General features: G+C 34.0%; 1 protein-coding gene and 1 long non-coding RNA gene across 2 annotated transcripts; both read left to right on the top strand.

Annotated features, from left to right (window-relative positions):
• Positions 1-645: 645 nt before the first annotated feature.
• LOC125271487 lies at positions 646-2856 on the top strand. The gene is made up of 2 exons (XR_007185647.1): positions 646-2329; positions 2449-2856. It is a non-coding gene; the product is annotated as an uncharacterized LOC125271487 (long non-coding RNA).
• An 8361-nt stretch (positions 2857-11217) lies between these two features.
• On the top strand, positions 11218-14668 carry LOC125272948 (small integral membrane protein 11-like). Its single transcript, XM_048198155.1, has 3 exons — positions 11218-11368; positions 14226-14445; positions 14523-14668. The coding sequence occupies exons 1-2, from the start codon at positions 11354-11356 to the stop codon at positions 14412-14414; spliced, it is 204 nt and encodes a 67-aa protein (XP_048054112.1). The 5' UTR covers positions 11218-11353; the 3' UTR covers positions 14415-14445; positions 14523-14668.
• The last annotated feature ends 2104 nt before the right edge of the window (positions 14669-16772 follow it).

Here is a 16772-nt window from a genome sequence, read left to right on the forward strand (position 1 = left end):
CCAAGGTTGTGCATCTTCAAACTATTTTTACTGCAATTGCCTTAATATATGCCACTGGTGCAACCAAACTTGGATGGTGAGACAAAATGTTAATTTTGGACCTTGAGTAAAAATATTAAATTAATTCTGTATTGCAAATCCTTCCAAATAACCAACAGATACTAAATATATACTGTCATTTACTGCAAAGCAGCAATATTAGCAGTTGTTTTGTTACCTGTACAACAGCAAAGCTGCTAGACGGTTGGAGTTAATGAGCAGCAGGAGTTTATATTGTTTATGTTGCACTAAAAATGGTATGCAGAACTGTACACCGTAAACAGCTAATTAAAATTGCAATGCGATTCAATTAAAATTGCACACAGAAATGTATGCTGTATGCTGTTCTCACAGCTGACATGCAGCTTGTGTTGTACACTCTAAAAAATACTGGGTTAAAAACAACCCAAGCTGGGTTGAAAATTTATTTAACTCAACTGTTGTTTAAAAATGACTATATGTCTGGCTTAAAATGAACCTTAAATATGATGGAAATTAAAAATCAGACACATAATTACTAGAGGCAACAATAATAATCAATAGATGAACATTTATTAATAAGCAATTTAATAAATGTTTATTGTTTAATTATTATCCATTAAACGTATTAATAAATGTTCATTTCCAACATACTTTGTGTTCATTTTAAGCAAGCAGTACAGTAATTATTAAACAATAGTTAAAGAGTTAGAGTTAAATAAAACCCCCTAGCAGGTTGGGTAAACATTTAACCCAACCACTGGGTTAAAACAACCCAATTGCTGGATTAAATTAACCCAATTGCTGGGTTACAACAACCCATTTGCTAGGTTAAAACAACCCAAATGCTGGGTTAAAACAACCCATTGGCTGTGTTTGTCCATTTTTCAACTCAACTTGAGTGTATGATGTACTGTCACTTCATATTATGTGTTTTGTAACTTTTGATGCAAGTTTTGAAGTTTAAATCCTTGTTTTCCTCATTTTGCATTACATTAAATCATCAGTCACAGTGATTTCTGACGGCACTCATATCACGGCGATCATGTATGCTTTATGACTTATATAATATTCCCACTTCAGTGCACAGAACGTTTCTAGACATGGCCTGAATAACACGTCATTAAGGCCACTGCGTCACACGAGATGCTCACGAACATCTGTTTTACTAAAACACAAGATTCATTTTTTTTAAACAGGATTTGCCTGCCACAACTCTAATTAACATCTACTCCACAACGTTAATTATGCGCTTGCGGCCTAAAGAAAAAGCGGGATTGTGTTAATTAAGTTTTTAATCACTTGAATGCTCCTTGTACAATATATTCAAACAACACAGCTCAGATGAATGAAGCTAATCAGAATCAAACCGATAAAAACAGTGTTTCAGAGAACATTCAAAAGTAACATTCCCATAATGATTGCAAAATGGAATGTTTCCTTAACATCTGCATACTTTTAAACATTTAAAAAAAAAACTGTAGAACATTCAGAAATAACATCATTGCCTAATTGGAACATTCATTGAACAAAATATGTTCCAATAATGTTTGGAATGTTCCAAATGTTATTGGAACACATTTTTGTTAGCTGGGTAGTTTGTTCACTTGTTAGAGAAAGTTTATTAGTGGTTCTTGGTAATATTAGTTCAAAATCTTTTGACTTAGCAACCATCCAGAATCCAGCGACGTCCTAGAAACCCCCCAGAACACAAGAGCATCATTGGAGCTTTATCACAACAGACCTGTGACCCATTTTCAAGTTTGTGACCCTCTAGCCACTGTAATAGATCACCTGTATTTGTGTTTGCGTCTGCATGTGCTGGTGTTTCTCTCTCTCGTCTCATCTGTCTGCTTCCTTCTCTGAATGAGAGTATAGATTGGTGCTGGATGTGTCTGAGAGCTCAAGGGTGCTCATTAAAAGCAAACTAGCATGCTGCACTTCAGTCTGGAGATGTCTGGAGTGTGAATGTGGAAGGATATTGATAGATCTGTCTATAATGTCCTCAGTCTCGATGTCTGTGTAGCAGGAGCTGGTGTGTGATGAACAAAGCTGGATAAACATGATGAGAAACATTGCTAGGGATGACAAATGATATTCACAACCCAATGTACGGCCATAACATGATGTATTTTGAGTGCAACTGGATATTTAACACATACACACACAGCAGGTTGGGACTTTTATCCATGAGGAACTGACAGGATCGTGCAAAGACTCTCTAATTGTTTGGTTACCAACATTCTTCAAAATATCTTCTTTTGTGTACAGCAGAAGAAAGAAATTCATACAGGTTTGGATCATCTTGAAAGTGAGTAAATGATGACAGAATTTTCATTTTTGAGTGAACTATTCCTTTAAATATCTGAATACAGCTGTTTTGTTGAAAGCACTTATATTGGGATTTGATTCCCGTATGTGTGCACACAGGTTAACGTCAGCGTCTCTGGCCGTCGGATTGGTTCGTGCGCAGAGCTTATGACCCATTTTGGTTCAGTGGAATTCCGAGACTCATTGCCCTTCCCAACAGAGCACAGGTGCGGATCAGAACACGCTCCACAAACACTGGATCATCAGGGGGGAATCGCAGCCCCTCAGCGCTCTCGATGTGTCAATGCCACACGTGCAACATCAGCCTCTCGAAACTACATTTATAATGCTAAAGTGGATGATTCTTGTTTTAAGCATGATTTCACTTCATTTTTATACATTTTTCAAAATCAAGATTTGATATTTTCAGTCATATTGCCTCTCAAGAAAATGTATCTTGATGTAAAAATGTTGTATTGGGAAAACAAGACAAAAATATCAAATAATAAAATATTTTTTTAGCAGTGCATAATCAAGGCAAAACTGTGATATAATTCCCTATTACCAGTTTCCCTGAAATTTCACAACATTTCCATATTATCCACACAAAAAGGGCCTATTTTTGCACCAATACATCTAAGAAACAAATACATCCCATGGGCAAAAACAGTATATCAAAAGCATAATTCAGGGACAAAAGAAAGCTGCTCTGGGCCTGTGAGTGGTTTATTTAGGGTACATCAGTTTTCGAATACATTATCAAGTACTATCAAGCTCACTTCAAAGGCTTCAGGTAAAATGTTGGAGCACCTTATGGTTTCAGTACACAGCTAAAAGCTCTGAAGCCTAAAATCACCATACATTATGCAAAGTACTAAAGAGGCCTTTTCTCATTATCAAACATAAAACAGCCCACATATATGTATACTGATGCAACACTGGCTCGCTTTGATCATGGGGGCCAGTCACACAAACACACACATTTACATATTATACTTTTATAGCACATTTATATATAAATACTTGCTATTTTTTTGCCTTATGGTCCATCAAAATCTCTTTAGCTCCAAAAACTAGTGAGCTGCATAATCAGTTGCACTGGGTTATTATCATTAACTAAAATTAAAATAAAAAACTGTGGTGTCTGTCAGGAGTAAGTAAGCATTGAAGCACACGAGACAGGGATAGCAAACTTAATCCATTTTGTTTACTCCTTCACTTCCATTCTCACACATGACATCACTTCAACAGTTCTGTCTTCCTCAGTCAATAAAATATAAATAAGTGCTTCAAGTGCTTTAAAGCCCTTAAGCACATGCATAGGTATTATGTTTTAATTAGCAAATCTGTAACCATCTCGATCATAGATGGAAAAGACCATTTACAGACAATTTACCATAGGAAATATATGGTTTATAAAGCTTTTTAGCAGTTATCGACGATTCAGCCAAAAAACTAGGACTTCTTCGCCAAAGTTGGTTTTTGAAATAATCTCCAATATTTATCGAACGATGGATAGCGGCATTCCTAGAGGCAAAGATGTTGAGAATGAGTAGTTCAACCATGTGGTATGAATGTTGGGGGCGTGTGCAAAAAATTGCACAATATAAAATCCTTTACGCACATAAAAAAAAAAAAACTGCGGTGGCCAATTTCTTTCAAATTTCTCACAGGCCTCTAGGGCCGTGAGTCAAACAGGCCCAATCGGCCTCCATTAACCTTGCCTGATAGCTGCTCAAACTTCATTGGCCACCACCACCCGCATTTTTTGAGATACCCGAATATCCTCAAAAGCAGTCTTGGCACCTTGGTCAAAGGCACCGCGTGCCAATTTTCAAGGTAATCAGACTTCGGGTTGCATAGTTATAGCCATTTTTAAGTTTTTTCCATGTTATAGCAACACCAAGTTGCCAGTTGCCACATCCTTTTTCAAGTGACCACAGAATGAGCTCTTACATATGTGTGCCAAGTTTGGTAAAAATATCTAATTCCGTTCTTGAGTTATAGCCATTTTAGTAAAAATGGCTCCGCCCACTTCAAAAGTTTTGGCGGCCCTTAGGGACCGTGAAACGAAATTTCAACTTTTTTTGATAATTATTGACAATCAGACTCCAGAGAATCTTGCTGCACTGGTTTGGTTCCAATCAGGCAGGAACCTAGGACTAGTTTGCAAAAGTAGGTTTTTCGAAAAAATCCAAAATACCCGAAAATTTAAACCTTGAGCCTTGAGCCAAGGATTCCAACGATATAAGACACTTCAGCCTAACGGTTTAGGAGTTAAGAGCCATTTGCCTTGGTGACGTTGTAGACGGTGTGAGTACTACCAGCCCTCAAAGTTTCAAGTCTCTACGACTTATGGTTTGGTCCGCCCGATGACCTTTAGGGGAGAATGCCAATCCTTGGAAATTTTAACAATTACGATAGGGTTTCAGCGCTACGCACTTGAACCCCTAAAAATCACTTCTGGTATTGAACAACATATTGACAATCAACATTTATCTCAAATCTGTTTCACAATTGTGTCACAATGCATGTGGTGCCGCCTAAAAGCAAGGGTTCTTACAACTTTAAAATGCAGTCTAGGTAGGTTGCTCGCTTGGATGGAACAGAGCTTGAAAGTGAATGTCCGGTTTGCTATGAGAACTTTATTGGGATTTTAAGCTGTCAAAACGAAGACCTCCAATCTCCCATCGCTCACCCTGACAAAACAAAAACAGCTCAGCTGCACAAACTGGCAGATGTTGTTTTGCAAAGACTCAAAAAAGGCCCCGGTTTCCCGGAATCCAGTGTTATTTCACCCAGCGTGCCGAACGCTCGTCTCCCTGTGGAGCGAAGGTGCCTGTGGAGTGAAGGGGGCGAGGGAGGTCACGAACGGAGAATGCAAGACACTCTACACACACCTTATCTCGCGCTCGCTCACTCGCTCGCTCTCTATGTTTGTTCAGATGGGCCGATAAACTCTTCCTCCCACATGCACTCCTACTGATATTCATTAGCGCTTCACTTTATGACTCGAGCTGCTGAGTGCTTCAGGCCATCGATGATAATCTGAATGCATTTTAAATTTCCTCAACTATTTAAAAAAATATGAAACGCAGATTGATCGATCTTCATGTGGACTGACAGAAAGGCATCTCTCAGCTAGAATAAGTTTTCAAAATAAATAAACTGGGTTTCTGAATGCTGGATATTTTGTAAGTTGCATAGCAAATGTGCTTCAGTTTTTAAAAGGATGCAAGTGTGTTTTTGGGTTAGAATGTTCTCGGAACTTTAGCTAACGTTCTGGCAAGGTTCTCTCAAAGTTATGAACAAATGTTCTTCTAGTAACATTAATAGAATGTTCGTTCAAAGTTATTTGGTCATTAATAATGTTCTCAAAAACATTTATATATCATTCATGGAATGTTTGTTTTTTTTCTGAAATGTTTCGCTGGATGTTCATCTAAAGTTTTTTAAATGTTGCAACTTGTTTTAGAATCTTCAGAGAACATTCAAAAGTAACATTCCATAATGTTAGCAAAATGATAAAATGGAATGTTTCCTTAATGTTCACATAAAACCAAATGATACATTTTAGGATTTTTTGAAGGTTCAGAGAACATTCAGAAATTACTGTACATTTTTATAACTTAATGGGAATGTTAGCAAAATGTTCTTGGAACATAGGCGGGATTGTGCTGCTTAAATTGAAAATTAATTTTTGCTCTACATGCAGATCTCTGGCTGACTGAAACTGGTCTGTGTTTTGGTCTATCCATTGAGTTCAACAAGCATTCAGGTCTCTGCAGCTGAAAAGAAACTTCTGAACAGTGTTGCCACTACCACACTAGACAACAGAGTTGATTTTTAGGGGCCAAGCACAGAAGAAGCGATGGCACCTTTTGTATCCGTTGGCGTTATTATTAGTCAATGCATATATTAGACTATGGCGTATATTAGTCTATGGCAGCCCATAGAACCACTTGCGGGAAAGTTATGAAATTTGGCACACTGATAGAAAACAGTCCCAAAATTAACTACAGCAAATTTGGTGTCTTTAGATCAAACTCTCTAGAGCCACCACTTGTCCAAAATGTCACTCATGTGTTTTGCAAGCAAAACTGGAGCAAAACTTGGAGCAAAACTGTGCAGAGCTGTGGCCCTCCAGGAATTGAGTTTGAGACCACTGCTTTATCGTATTCAGACCAAACTTGGTACATGTCATCACAAGCATGATCTGAGGTTACATGCTGCATTTTGGCTTAGCACCACCTACTGGTCCGGAGATAGCAAAAATGGCTATTTTTGCTTAAAACTTCCAAATGGTTTGGCCAAAAATGATAAAACTTCAGAGAAGCATGTGGAGTTGAATGATGTCCAATCTTACCATATAAGCCATTTTGCAATTTGTAGCAAAATGCTATATTTTTTTAATGCATTAGTATATCATTATGAAACTCAGTATGGGTCATCAGCAGGATGCCCTGAAGGAGCCTGAGAAGTTTCCAGACAGCGCCAACCGAATGGTGAAATCAAATATTCATATGCTCATAACTTTTGATGTGGTTGACTTATTTTCATGGGAGTCATCTCCTAAGATTCCTGAATCCTTGCGGAGTCAAACGATACCTAACATGCTAGGTTTCGACTAGCATGGTTTGTGCGACTTATGGTTTGAAACCATTAGTCTGATTGAGACGAAACCACCGTAGGAAATTCGGAACAGGTCATTGGCGATAGGTTAAAGCCCAAATGCCAAAATTTTGACAGTAAGTGGCAAGAAAATGTAATCAAAGTCAATGCATGGGTCATTTTTATGTACTCAAACATGTCTATAATAGATATTTTCACCAAATTTGACACTTTTTGGAGGATATATAAAAAAGTGGTGGGATTGTGCCTGTTGGTGGCGGTACACACCGAACAAAATATTAAATTGCCACTAACTAACTACAATAAAGTATATGAAATAAAATGCTGTATTTTACTTATGATATACTTCTTGCTTGCTTCTTTGTGTTTGGCCCCTTAATGGCTGCTTGCAGCTGTATTTTACCTGGTTATTGCATTATAACATTTTGGTTCCAGGCCAACTCTCATTTTCGCTCAAATGCTTGTCACATGGCTTCAGCACACTGTCTGTCTGCCTTCATGTTAGCTTTTCTCAGCAGTGACGTCCTTCTAGCCGCTTCCCAAGAGGTGAATCTGTGAAGTGTTAAAGACACTGTTGATATCTGGACAGTTTTGGCCATTTCAGCCACTTACATGTCAAATCTGTCTCGAAAAATGTCAGCTTTTTGCTTCTCTGAGCAAAAACAATTCAGGGAAGAACTTCCAGTTGAGTCAGTGTTTATAATAGACATTATTTTCACTGTTTATCACTGTGAAGCTGCTTTGAAACAATCTGTACTGCATAAAGCACTTTATAAAGGTGACGTAACTCTTATCTTTTTACAACCTTCTTTCGAAGTTCATCTCAGCTCACTGATCTTTATAAAAGCAGGACTGATCATTCACTCGACATGTGAACTCAAACAATAAGTCTGTGCAACTCAACTGGGAGTTTTAATGATTTTAAACTATTTAAAGGAACTTATTCACAATGTTTCAAAGCAGCTTTACAGGAAATCATGATGTTAATCTTTATAATATCTCAAAATCTTATAGTCGCATTTAGCAGATCAGAGCTGGATGATGATAAAGTTTACATTTTGCAGCAATACAAGCGATCAAAGATTTGCTATATAGTATATATATATTGCTTTACGTGAGTGCAGAGTACATATGCAGATAAAGTTGGAGCGATTATGTAATTACATTTTGTGACTAAATAAAAAATCAGGTAGTTGAGATAAAGTGCAAAAAATAAAGTGTTTTGCCCATGCATTAACGTCTTCTTAGTATGTTTTTGGCCTGAAACCTCACACAAAAACAACCAAATATTAATTTTAAAATCATATATTAAGGATAAATCCAATTGGATATGCTTTAATTTACATTTGTTTTGCCAGTACTTCCAGTTCAGTAGCTGTGTCCTTTGGGTAAAGGAATTCACATTTTAAAACATTCGAGTCCCTCAGGGTCAAGATCTCAGTGCTGAAGTGACCAGTATTTCCAGCTGAGAATGTACGTGTACAATTACACTTACCATCTAAACATCTGACGTCAAATTCACATGCACATGACCCTATATATGTATGTGCAGAAGGCCTATTCTCAACCTCAACTCCCTAAACATTTCACAGCTAACAATAATGCTGTAGTGCCACCTGTAGGGCTCCGCTCGGCTCTTGCTTGGGCTTCCTCATAACATTGCAGATGAAAACACCCAGACGATCATCAACCGGACATCATAAAACACTTCAGTAATTCATTGAAACTCTGAACAAATGTAACGCCTGTTCCTCTCTGCCACACGCACTCGCTCCACCTTACAGAAGATCTATTGTATTGAGACATGATGACTGGAGGAGGATTCAATTAAACCAGAGTAGGTGGACGGTCTACATCATGACAGCACTTCAAGGGGGCGAATGTTTTACAGTTTGCATGTGAACGTGACATTTTCGACCCGTGCAGATTTGTGGGTGTTTTCTGGCTTGTTTTGTCTCTGCTGAGTCAGTCGACACAAAGACAATAACTGATGATATCACTTGTAACACACAGCGGGACTAAATCCAGATCAGTGAAGAATCAAGGGCCTGGTGTTGGTGAAATGGAAACCATCATTTGCATGGCCAAAATCTTTTTTTCCAAGCAGTGCTGACATCATGGAAATTCAGAAATGTGAAAGGTCACACTAACCATCTAATACTACACATATTTATGGGTATGAGCAAAAACATAACAGATAGAGAGAGATTTGCAATATCCACAGCTGTTATCTATATATTTACATAAATAAACACTCACAAAAAAACCCTTTCACAGCCAAGTGTAATGTTGTTGCGCCCTCTAATGGGGACTTTGCATTTGCTATAAAAATGTAATGCATTAAAACTGACATTTGAATATTATCATAAACCATTACACCAATATAATATAATTTTTCAATATTTTAAAATGTCTTTTATATTTATGAGTTATTGCACATAAAGATCAAGGATATATATATATATATATATATATATATATATATATATATATATATATATATATATATATATATATACAGTACAGTCCAAAGGTTTGGAACCACTAAGATTTGTAATGTTTTTAAAAGAAGTCTTCTTCTGCTCACCAAGGCTACATTTATTTAATCAAAAATACAGTAAAAAAACAGTAATATTGTGAAATATTATTACAATTTAAAATAACTGTTTTCTATTTAAATATATTTGACAAAGTAATTTATTCCTGTGATGCAAAGCTGAATTTTCAGCATCATTACTCCAGTCTTCAGTGTCACATGATCCTTCAGAAATCATTCTAATATGATGATTTGCTGCTCAATAAACATTTAATGATTATTTTCAATGTTACAGAACAGTTTGTGTACTTTTTTTTTCAGGATTCCTTGATGAATAGAAAGTTCAAAAGAACAGCATTTATCTGAAATACAAAGCTTCTGTAGCATTATACACTACCGTTCAAAAGTTTGGGGTCAGTAAGAATTTTTATTTTTAATTTTTTGAAAGAATTTAAAGAAATGAATACTTCTTATTCAGCAAGGATGCATTAAATCAATCAAAAGTGGCAGTAAAGACATTTATAATGTTACAAAGCTATTAGTATTTCAGATAAACACTGTTCTTTTGAACTTTCTATTCATCAAATAATCCTGAAAAAAAAATTGTACACAACTGTTTTCAACAATTGAAAATAATCATTAAATGTTTCTTGAGCAGCAGAATCATCATATTAGAATGATTTCTGAAGGATCATGTGACACTGAAGACTGGAGTAACGATGCTGAAAATTCAGCTTTGATCACAGGAATAAATTACTTTGTCAAATATATTTAAATAGAACACAGTTATTTTAAATTGTAATAATATTTCACAATATTACAGTTTTTTACTGTATTTTTATTAAATTAATGTAGCTTGGTGAGCAGACGAAACTTCTTTTAAAGATCATCTAAAAATCTTAGTGGCTTCCAAACTTTTTGGACTGTAGCCTACTGTATATATATATATATATATATATATATATATATATATATATATATATACACACACACATATAATCCTTCTATAATGTTCATCAGCTTTCTAGAACTGGTCTATATATATCCTTGATCACACACACACACACACACACACACACACACACACACACACACACACACACACACACACACACACACACACACAATCCTTCTATAATGTTCATCAGCTTTCTAGAGCTTCTCTGTGCCTTTAAAGGAGTTATTTCGTGACCTGGATGCGTTGCGGGATTGGTCAACTGGAGAAATGCGATTATTGGGGGAAAATGTTGTCAGCTAAAAATTATTTCGCATGAAATAAAGTTTATTCTTCTAGGGGGCGCTATATGGCACAAAAACCACTGAGCCGCATTTAAATCTCAAGACGTATTTTTGATAATTGGAACCTAGAAAGTAGAGTATTATAAATATCTATATAATCCCAAATATTGAGATCGGATTATATGCAATTAAAAAAATAAATAAATAAATAAATAAAAAATCACAATTTTACATTATAATTAATTAATTCTCACAGCGCTGAGAAAAGTAACATGTACCACGTGACAAATGTTGTTGATATTCCTATTATATCTAATACTAGTCTATTAAATGAATAATTGAACATCATTACAATCTTTTTATAGTTTAAATATTTAGACATGTAACATTTAAATTAACAAGTATTACATTAAAGCTGGTTGAATACATGTAGAGTGAGCGCAGAGAGCTCCGCCTCCTTCGGAATTCGGTTTCACACGCATTTCCGTTCTACTCATTAATTCGGTTCGTGTGATGTGGACACGCCTCCAGAGGTCATTTCACCGTCTCTTGTGGAGATTAAATAGAAGCAGCTCGAGCTGAGTTCAGATTTACCTTCACTCTACAGAAGAAATCATCATGATCAACTGGCGGGTAAGACGCATGCAGTTATTATGATGCATTTCAAAATAATATTATGCCAACTTTTTCTTACTTCGTTTGTAATAGTCTTACAATAAGTACCATGGTATTACTATAGTGTTTTGAGCGTGTACTGTGGTAATACTGTTTTTAAGAACATAGTACGATTATGATATCATAATATATAATTGTTTATAATAATAATATATAATATTTTATATAAATAGATAGATAAGTATTCTTGTATGTGTACCACTTACAAGAATAACATGGTAAAGTTAGTTCAATGGTCCTTGTCTAAATACATGTTATTGCCACAGTAAACCTTCAGAAAGCTGATATTGTGTTCAGACATGATGGTGCAATTCTTAAAACAACAGTGTTTTGCTCCGGGCACTGTATGATCCTCCAGTGCTTCAGCTGCTCTTGTCATGCAGAAACACTCTCAGGCCACAGACACTTCTATAACCTTCTATAACCCACTGAACTGCGCTGATGTGGGGGAAGGTCTTCTGTCAGTCTCATCTGTGAAGTGACAATGCTTTATACAGTTCCTGATGTCCACAGAGTGCCTTACAAACATTTACCATGGTAATCATAGTATTGCAGTACTTCTTAAACTTTAATAACAACAATAATAAACATGCTTGTGAAATATGATCTGGTCAGACTGAAGAATTTCAAGTTTATAATGTAAGTTACGTTATAATGAATAATGTCAAGAAAATGAAAACATATTTCTAACTATCTTACATGAGCACATCACAAAAACACTGTAAGATCCGCTGATGTTTGTGCAGCTGTTGATTTCCCTCTGATGAATGATGTCACTTCCTGGAGGTTTGTTTTTTTTGGGAGGAGGGTCTTTAAAAAGGACAAACAGGATGGAAAGTGAAATTAAGGATTAATGAGGAAAGGACAATATTCACAAGTAAACATTTTGTTTGATTTTTGCTTTGTACGTTTGGAGAAAGTTACCAAAGAAATTACAAGCCTTTAATTTTTAGCAAAAAAAAAAACTTCACCTCTGTGTTCACTTTATTATAATTTTGTCATAAATGTAAACAAACTAATATGATTTACTACTAAAGTTTTTTTTTTTTTTTTTTTTTTTTTTTTTTTGTCCAATATTTTAAAACATTTATCACATTATTATCATTCATCACTTCATTATTTATAAACTATTATGGTATTAGTACTTGAGATATATATACTTTTTTTTACATTTTCATTTTTAGTTCAAGTTTTAGTAATGTTATGTGCTTCTGCATCAGAGAAATATTATACAATATATATATATAACAATATTTTTTATATTAGTATTATTATTATTAGTAGTAGTAGTAGTAGTATTTTTAGTATTATTTATAAACTAAAGCTGATTCAAAATATTAAGAAATGCTACAATAGTGAAAGTTTAAGTTTTTATACCATTTTATATAGTTTTCATGTGTGATATTTTTATATATAGGTTTTTTTTTTCAAATAAACTTTTAATATTTAATTATTTACAGTTATATAACTTGAACTTAAAATGAAAACGTTTTAGTAAAGTTATGTGCATCTGCATCAGAGAAATATACAATATTTAGTTTTATTATTAGTAGTATTTTAGTATTATTTATAAACTAAAGCTGATTCAAAATATTAAGAAATACTACAATAGTGAAAGTTTAAGTTTTAATATTATATTTTTATTTTATATTTATATTTTTATATTTTTCATTTTATAGTTTTCATGTGATATTTTTATATATATAGGTATTTATAGTTTTTTTTTTTCAAATAAAATTTTAATATTTAATTATTTACTTATATATAAAATGTTTTCATTTAATTCGTTTTAGTAATTTTATGTGCTTCTGCATCAGAGAAATATTATACAATATATAACAATATTTTTTATATGATTATTATTATTAGTAGTAGTAGTAGTATTTTTAGTATTATTTATAAACTAAAGCTGATTCAAAATATTAAGAAATGCTACAATAGTGAAAGTTTAAGTTTTTATACCATTTTATATAGTTTTCATGTGTAATATTTTTATATATAGGTTTTTTTTTTCAAATAAACTTTTAATATTTAATTATTTACAGTTCTATAACTTGAACTTAAAATGAAAACGTTTTAGTAAAGTTATGTGCATCTGCATCAGAGAAATATACAATATTTAGTTTTATTATTAGTAGTATTTTAGTATTATTTATAAACTAAAGCTGATTCAAAATATTAAGAAATACTACAATAGTGAAAGTTTAAGTTTTTATATTATATTTTTATTTTATATTTATATATTTATATTTTTTCATTTTATAGTTTTCATGTGATATTTTTATATATATGTATTTATAGTTTTTTTTTTTCAAATAAAATTTTAATATTTAATTATTTACTTATAATAACGTTTTCATTTTTAATTCGTTTTAGTAATTTTATGTGCATCTGCATCAGAGAAATATACAATATTTTTTTCTATTATTATTATTATTTCAGTATTATTTATAAACTAAAGCTGATTGAAAATATTAAGAGATACAATAGTTTAGTGATGTTATCTGCTTTTTGTCACTTTATTAGTTTTTTTTATATTCCTATTTAGTAATTTTAGTACTTAAACTCAACTTAATACTCATTTTAGTCAATTTAGTCAGCTATTTTTTAATAGTTTATAATTACAACACTGCATCAAACAGAGAAATCAAACAGTATCTTCTTACACAATTTATTTTTTCAATGAGACTGCATATTGAGTTAATATGATTTTATAGTCGTCATAATTCTATGATGTGTGCATGTAAGGTTTATCATGTTAAAGGGGTTTCTTGTGTGCTTCTTGTCATAACGGTGTGTGTAATTGTGTTCTCAGGCTTTGGACAATGTGCCGTTGCTGCTGTACATCCTGGCGGCGAAGACGCTGCTGCTGTGTTTGGCGTTCGCTGGAGCAAAGATCTATCAGAGCAGGAAAGCAGACGCTGCTCTGAAACAGCAGATGGAGATGAAGAAGAAACTCGCACAGCAAACGCAGGAGCTCATCGAGAACAAGAAGGACGACTGACATGACACGGGACTCGTGAGGAGAAAAACAGGTGATGAAATGATGGTGAAACGCACACGTGAGCGCAGTAAACGAGCGTCTCTCTTTAACGCTGTGTTTGTGTTGCAGGAGTGACGTTTGATTGGCCTGTTGTGGATTCAGCTGTTGAACTTCTGTCTGCTGTTTACAACATGGATTGCTGCACAAGTCTTGTTTTTATACACAGTTTTTATTTATTATCTCAGACGTTTGTAAATAAAAAAATTTTGTATGTATATCCATCCTTGCTGTGTGTTCATAATTTAGTTTAAATAGCTCAGAATTTATGATTAAGAATAAAACAAAGTAGGTTTTTTTTTTTCCTTTGCTGTAAATGCAAACAGCTCATAATGAGTGGCAGGTGTAATATAAAGCATTTTGAGCCTAATAAACCAGGTAAAAGACTTAATGATATTTTTTCTGTTATGCACGTGCGTTACATAAAAAGTTGCATGTATCACAGTCTCACCAGCAGGTGGCGCTGTTAAAAGCCTATTGTGAAATGAATCGACAGAGCTGCAACACTGAAATATGACCAGGACAAGGTTACATCGACCTGTTAACTAATACACACACATCGCTTTCTGGAAAAACACCTGCTATAAATGACACTTAATTTAGAAGAAACGGAGTTAAACATGTTTGAGGTTATCTTATGATTATTTAACATATTATAATTAACATATGATACTTGTCTTACTGCCTTGTAACAATGTCACAATGCAAAAATCTTGAAACTTGTATATCTTTACATATTATAAAATATCTTTGATTTGGGGTGAAATATCAGGCAGAGACGGGATTTCCTCTTGTAAGAGTGTTTAACTTTTTAAGCAAATTCATAAGTAACTCTAGAAAGTTTACAGCATCCCTGCCTGATGTATTTTGCTGTCCTGACGTCATTCAAAAGCAATTTTAATTATGAAGCAGATCATTCTTAAGCTGCTGATCCTGCATTATCATGCAGAAAATAAGCAACAGCCATCGACACAGAGCGACTGTGAGTCTGTCCTCGTCTCCTGTGGAAAGTAGATTCGTTTGGTTGCTTGAATTTAGAAATCATAAAATATCCCATTTGGAAGATATCCCACTGTATTTGCATACTATATTTGATTGGTCTTTAGTCCTTTGACAAATCAAACACATCTGCTGTGGTTTAGGTGTACACGTTTGTTGAATGTATATGACAAATACAAGACTTTACACACATCTAAATGATTTTAGTACATATCTATCAGCTGCTGTATACGACAACCATCTTCTGTTGTCAAAGACTGGACAGAAATAAACGTCAGATTCCGTTCTTTGGTCAAGATAGTTTTATTAAAGGTAAATGCTTTTCCTCCCTCCATATTCTTACTACCTAATGAATAAGATTTAATTGTTGATAGAAATCCTGAAGCTTTTTTTTTTGTTTTTTTGTTGTTGTTTTTCTTAAGATATTGGCTACATTCAAACACATCAAATATACACAGTATGTTATAGTTGCTTAAAATCACTGGATGACATTAGAACGTCTCCTACAGTAATGGAAAAGAGGACAATATCTCCAAAGACAGTAGAGCACAACAGAGCGGTTCATTTGACAGGTCAAAGAGCGCAACAGTAAAATCACATTCATTTTCTCCATAGTGGTTGTTATGATAAATGTTTTTATAGAACTGCAAGTCAGTTTTTTTTTTTAAATTCAATTTAAGAGCTGAATTCTGCACTAGCTGAACAGAGATTCACCAATCAAGAGTTTTATGGAAATTGGAATCATCACAAAATCATTTAAAATCAACAGCTCTCTCTGCGAATGACCTCCTACACTCAAAACAACTTACATTACTCATCTAATAAATATATTTCATTTCATTTATACACGCAGCCAATGATTCATAGTCAATATTTAATTTTATTTCACTTTATTTTTACAGTCAATATTTTATTTTACTTTAAAGGGGTCATGAACTGCGTCGTTTTATTGTTTTATAATGTTTCCTGGGCTGCACTTACACTGTTAGTATGATTTTTACATCAAAAATTGTCATAATTTAGAAATAAAAGGCATTTTTCCTACCCTGATTTGAACGCTCTTTTTTAAGGGGCGTGTCTGCTGTGAGACTTCACTGCTGTGATTGGCTGAGATCTTTTCATTTGAAATACTTCTTTCGAAAACTTTTAGCACGGTTTTACTATTAGAGCTCTCAAGGTTAACTAATCGTGAAAAGCGTTGATTATTATAGCATTACATTTTTATCTATGGCATTATATTTAGATTAAAGGCATGAAAGGTTGCAGTGATGAACATGTAGCTGATCACAGACATGTTGTTGAGCTCATGAAAGCAGTGATCTC

The sequence above is a fragment of the Megalobrama amblycephala genome, linkage group LG7, assembly GCF_018812025.1.
Source record: "Megalobrama amblycephala isolate DHTTF-2021 linkage group LG7, ASM1881202v1, whole genome shotgun sequence".
Classification (NCBI taxonomy): domain Eukaryota; kingdom Metazoa; phylum Chordata; class Actinopteri; order Cypriniformes; family Xenocyprididae; genus Megalobrama; species Megalobrama amblycephala.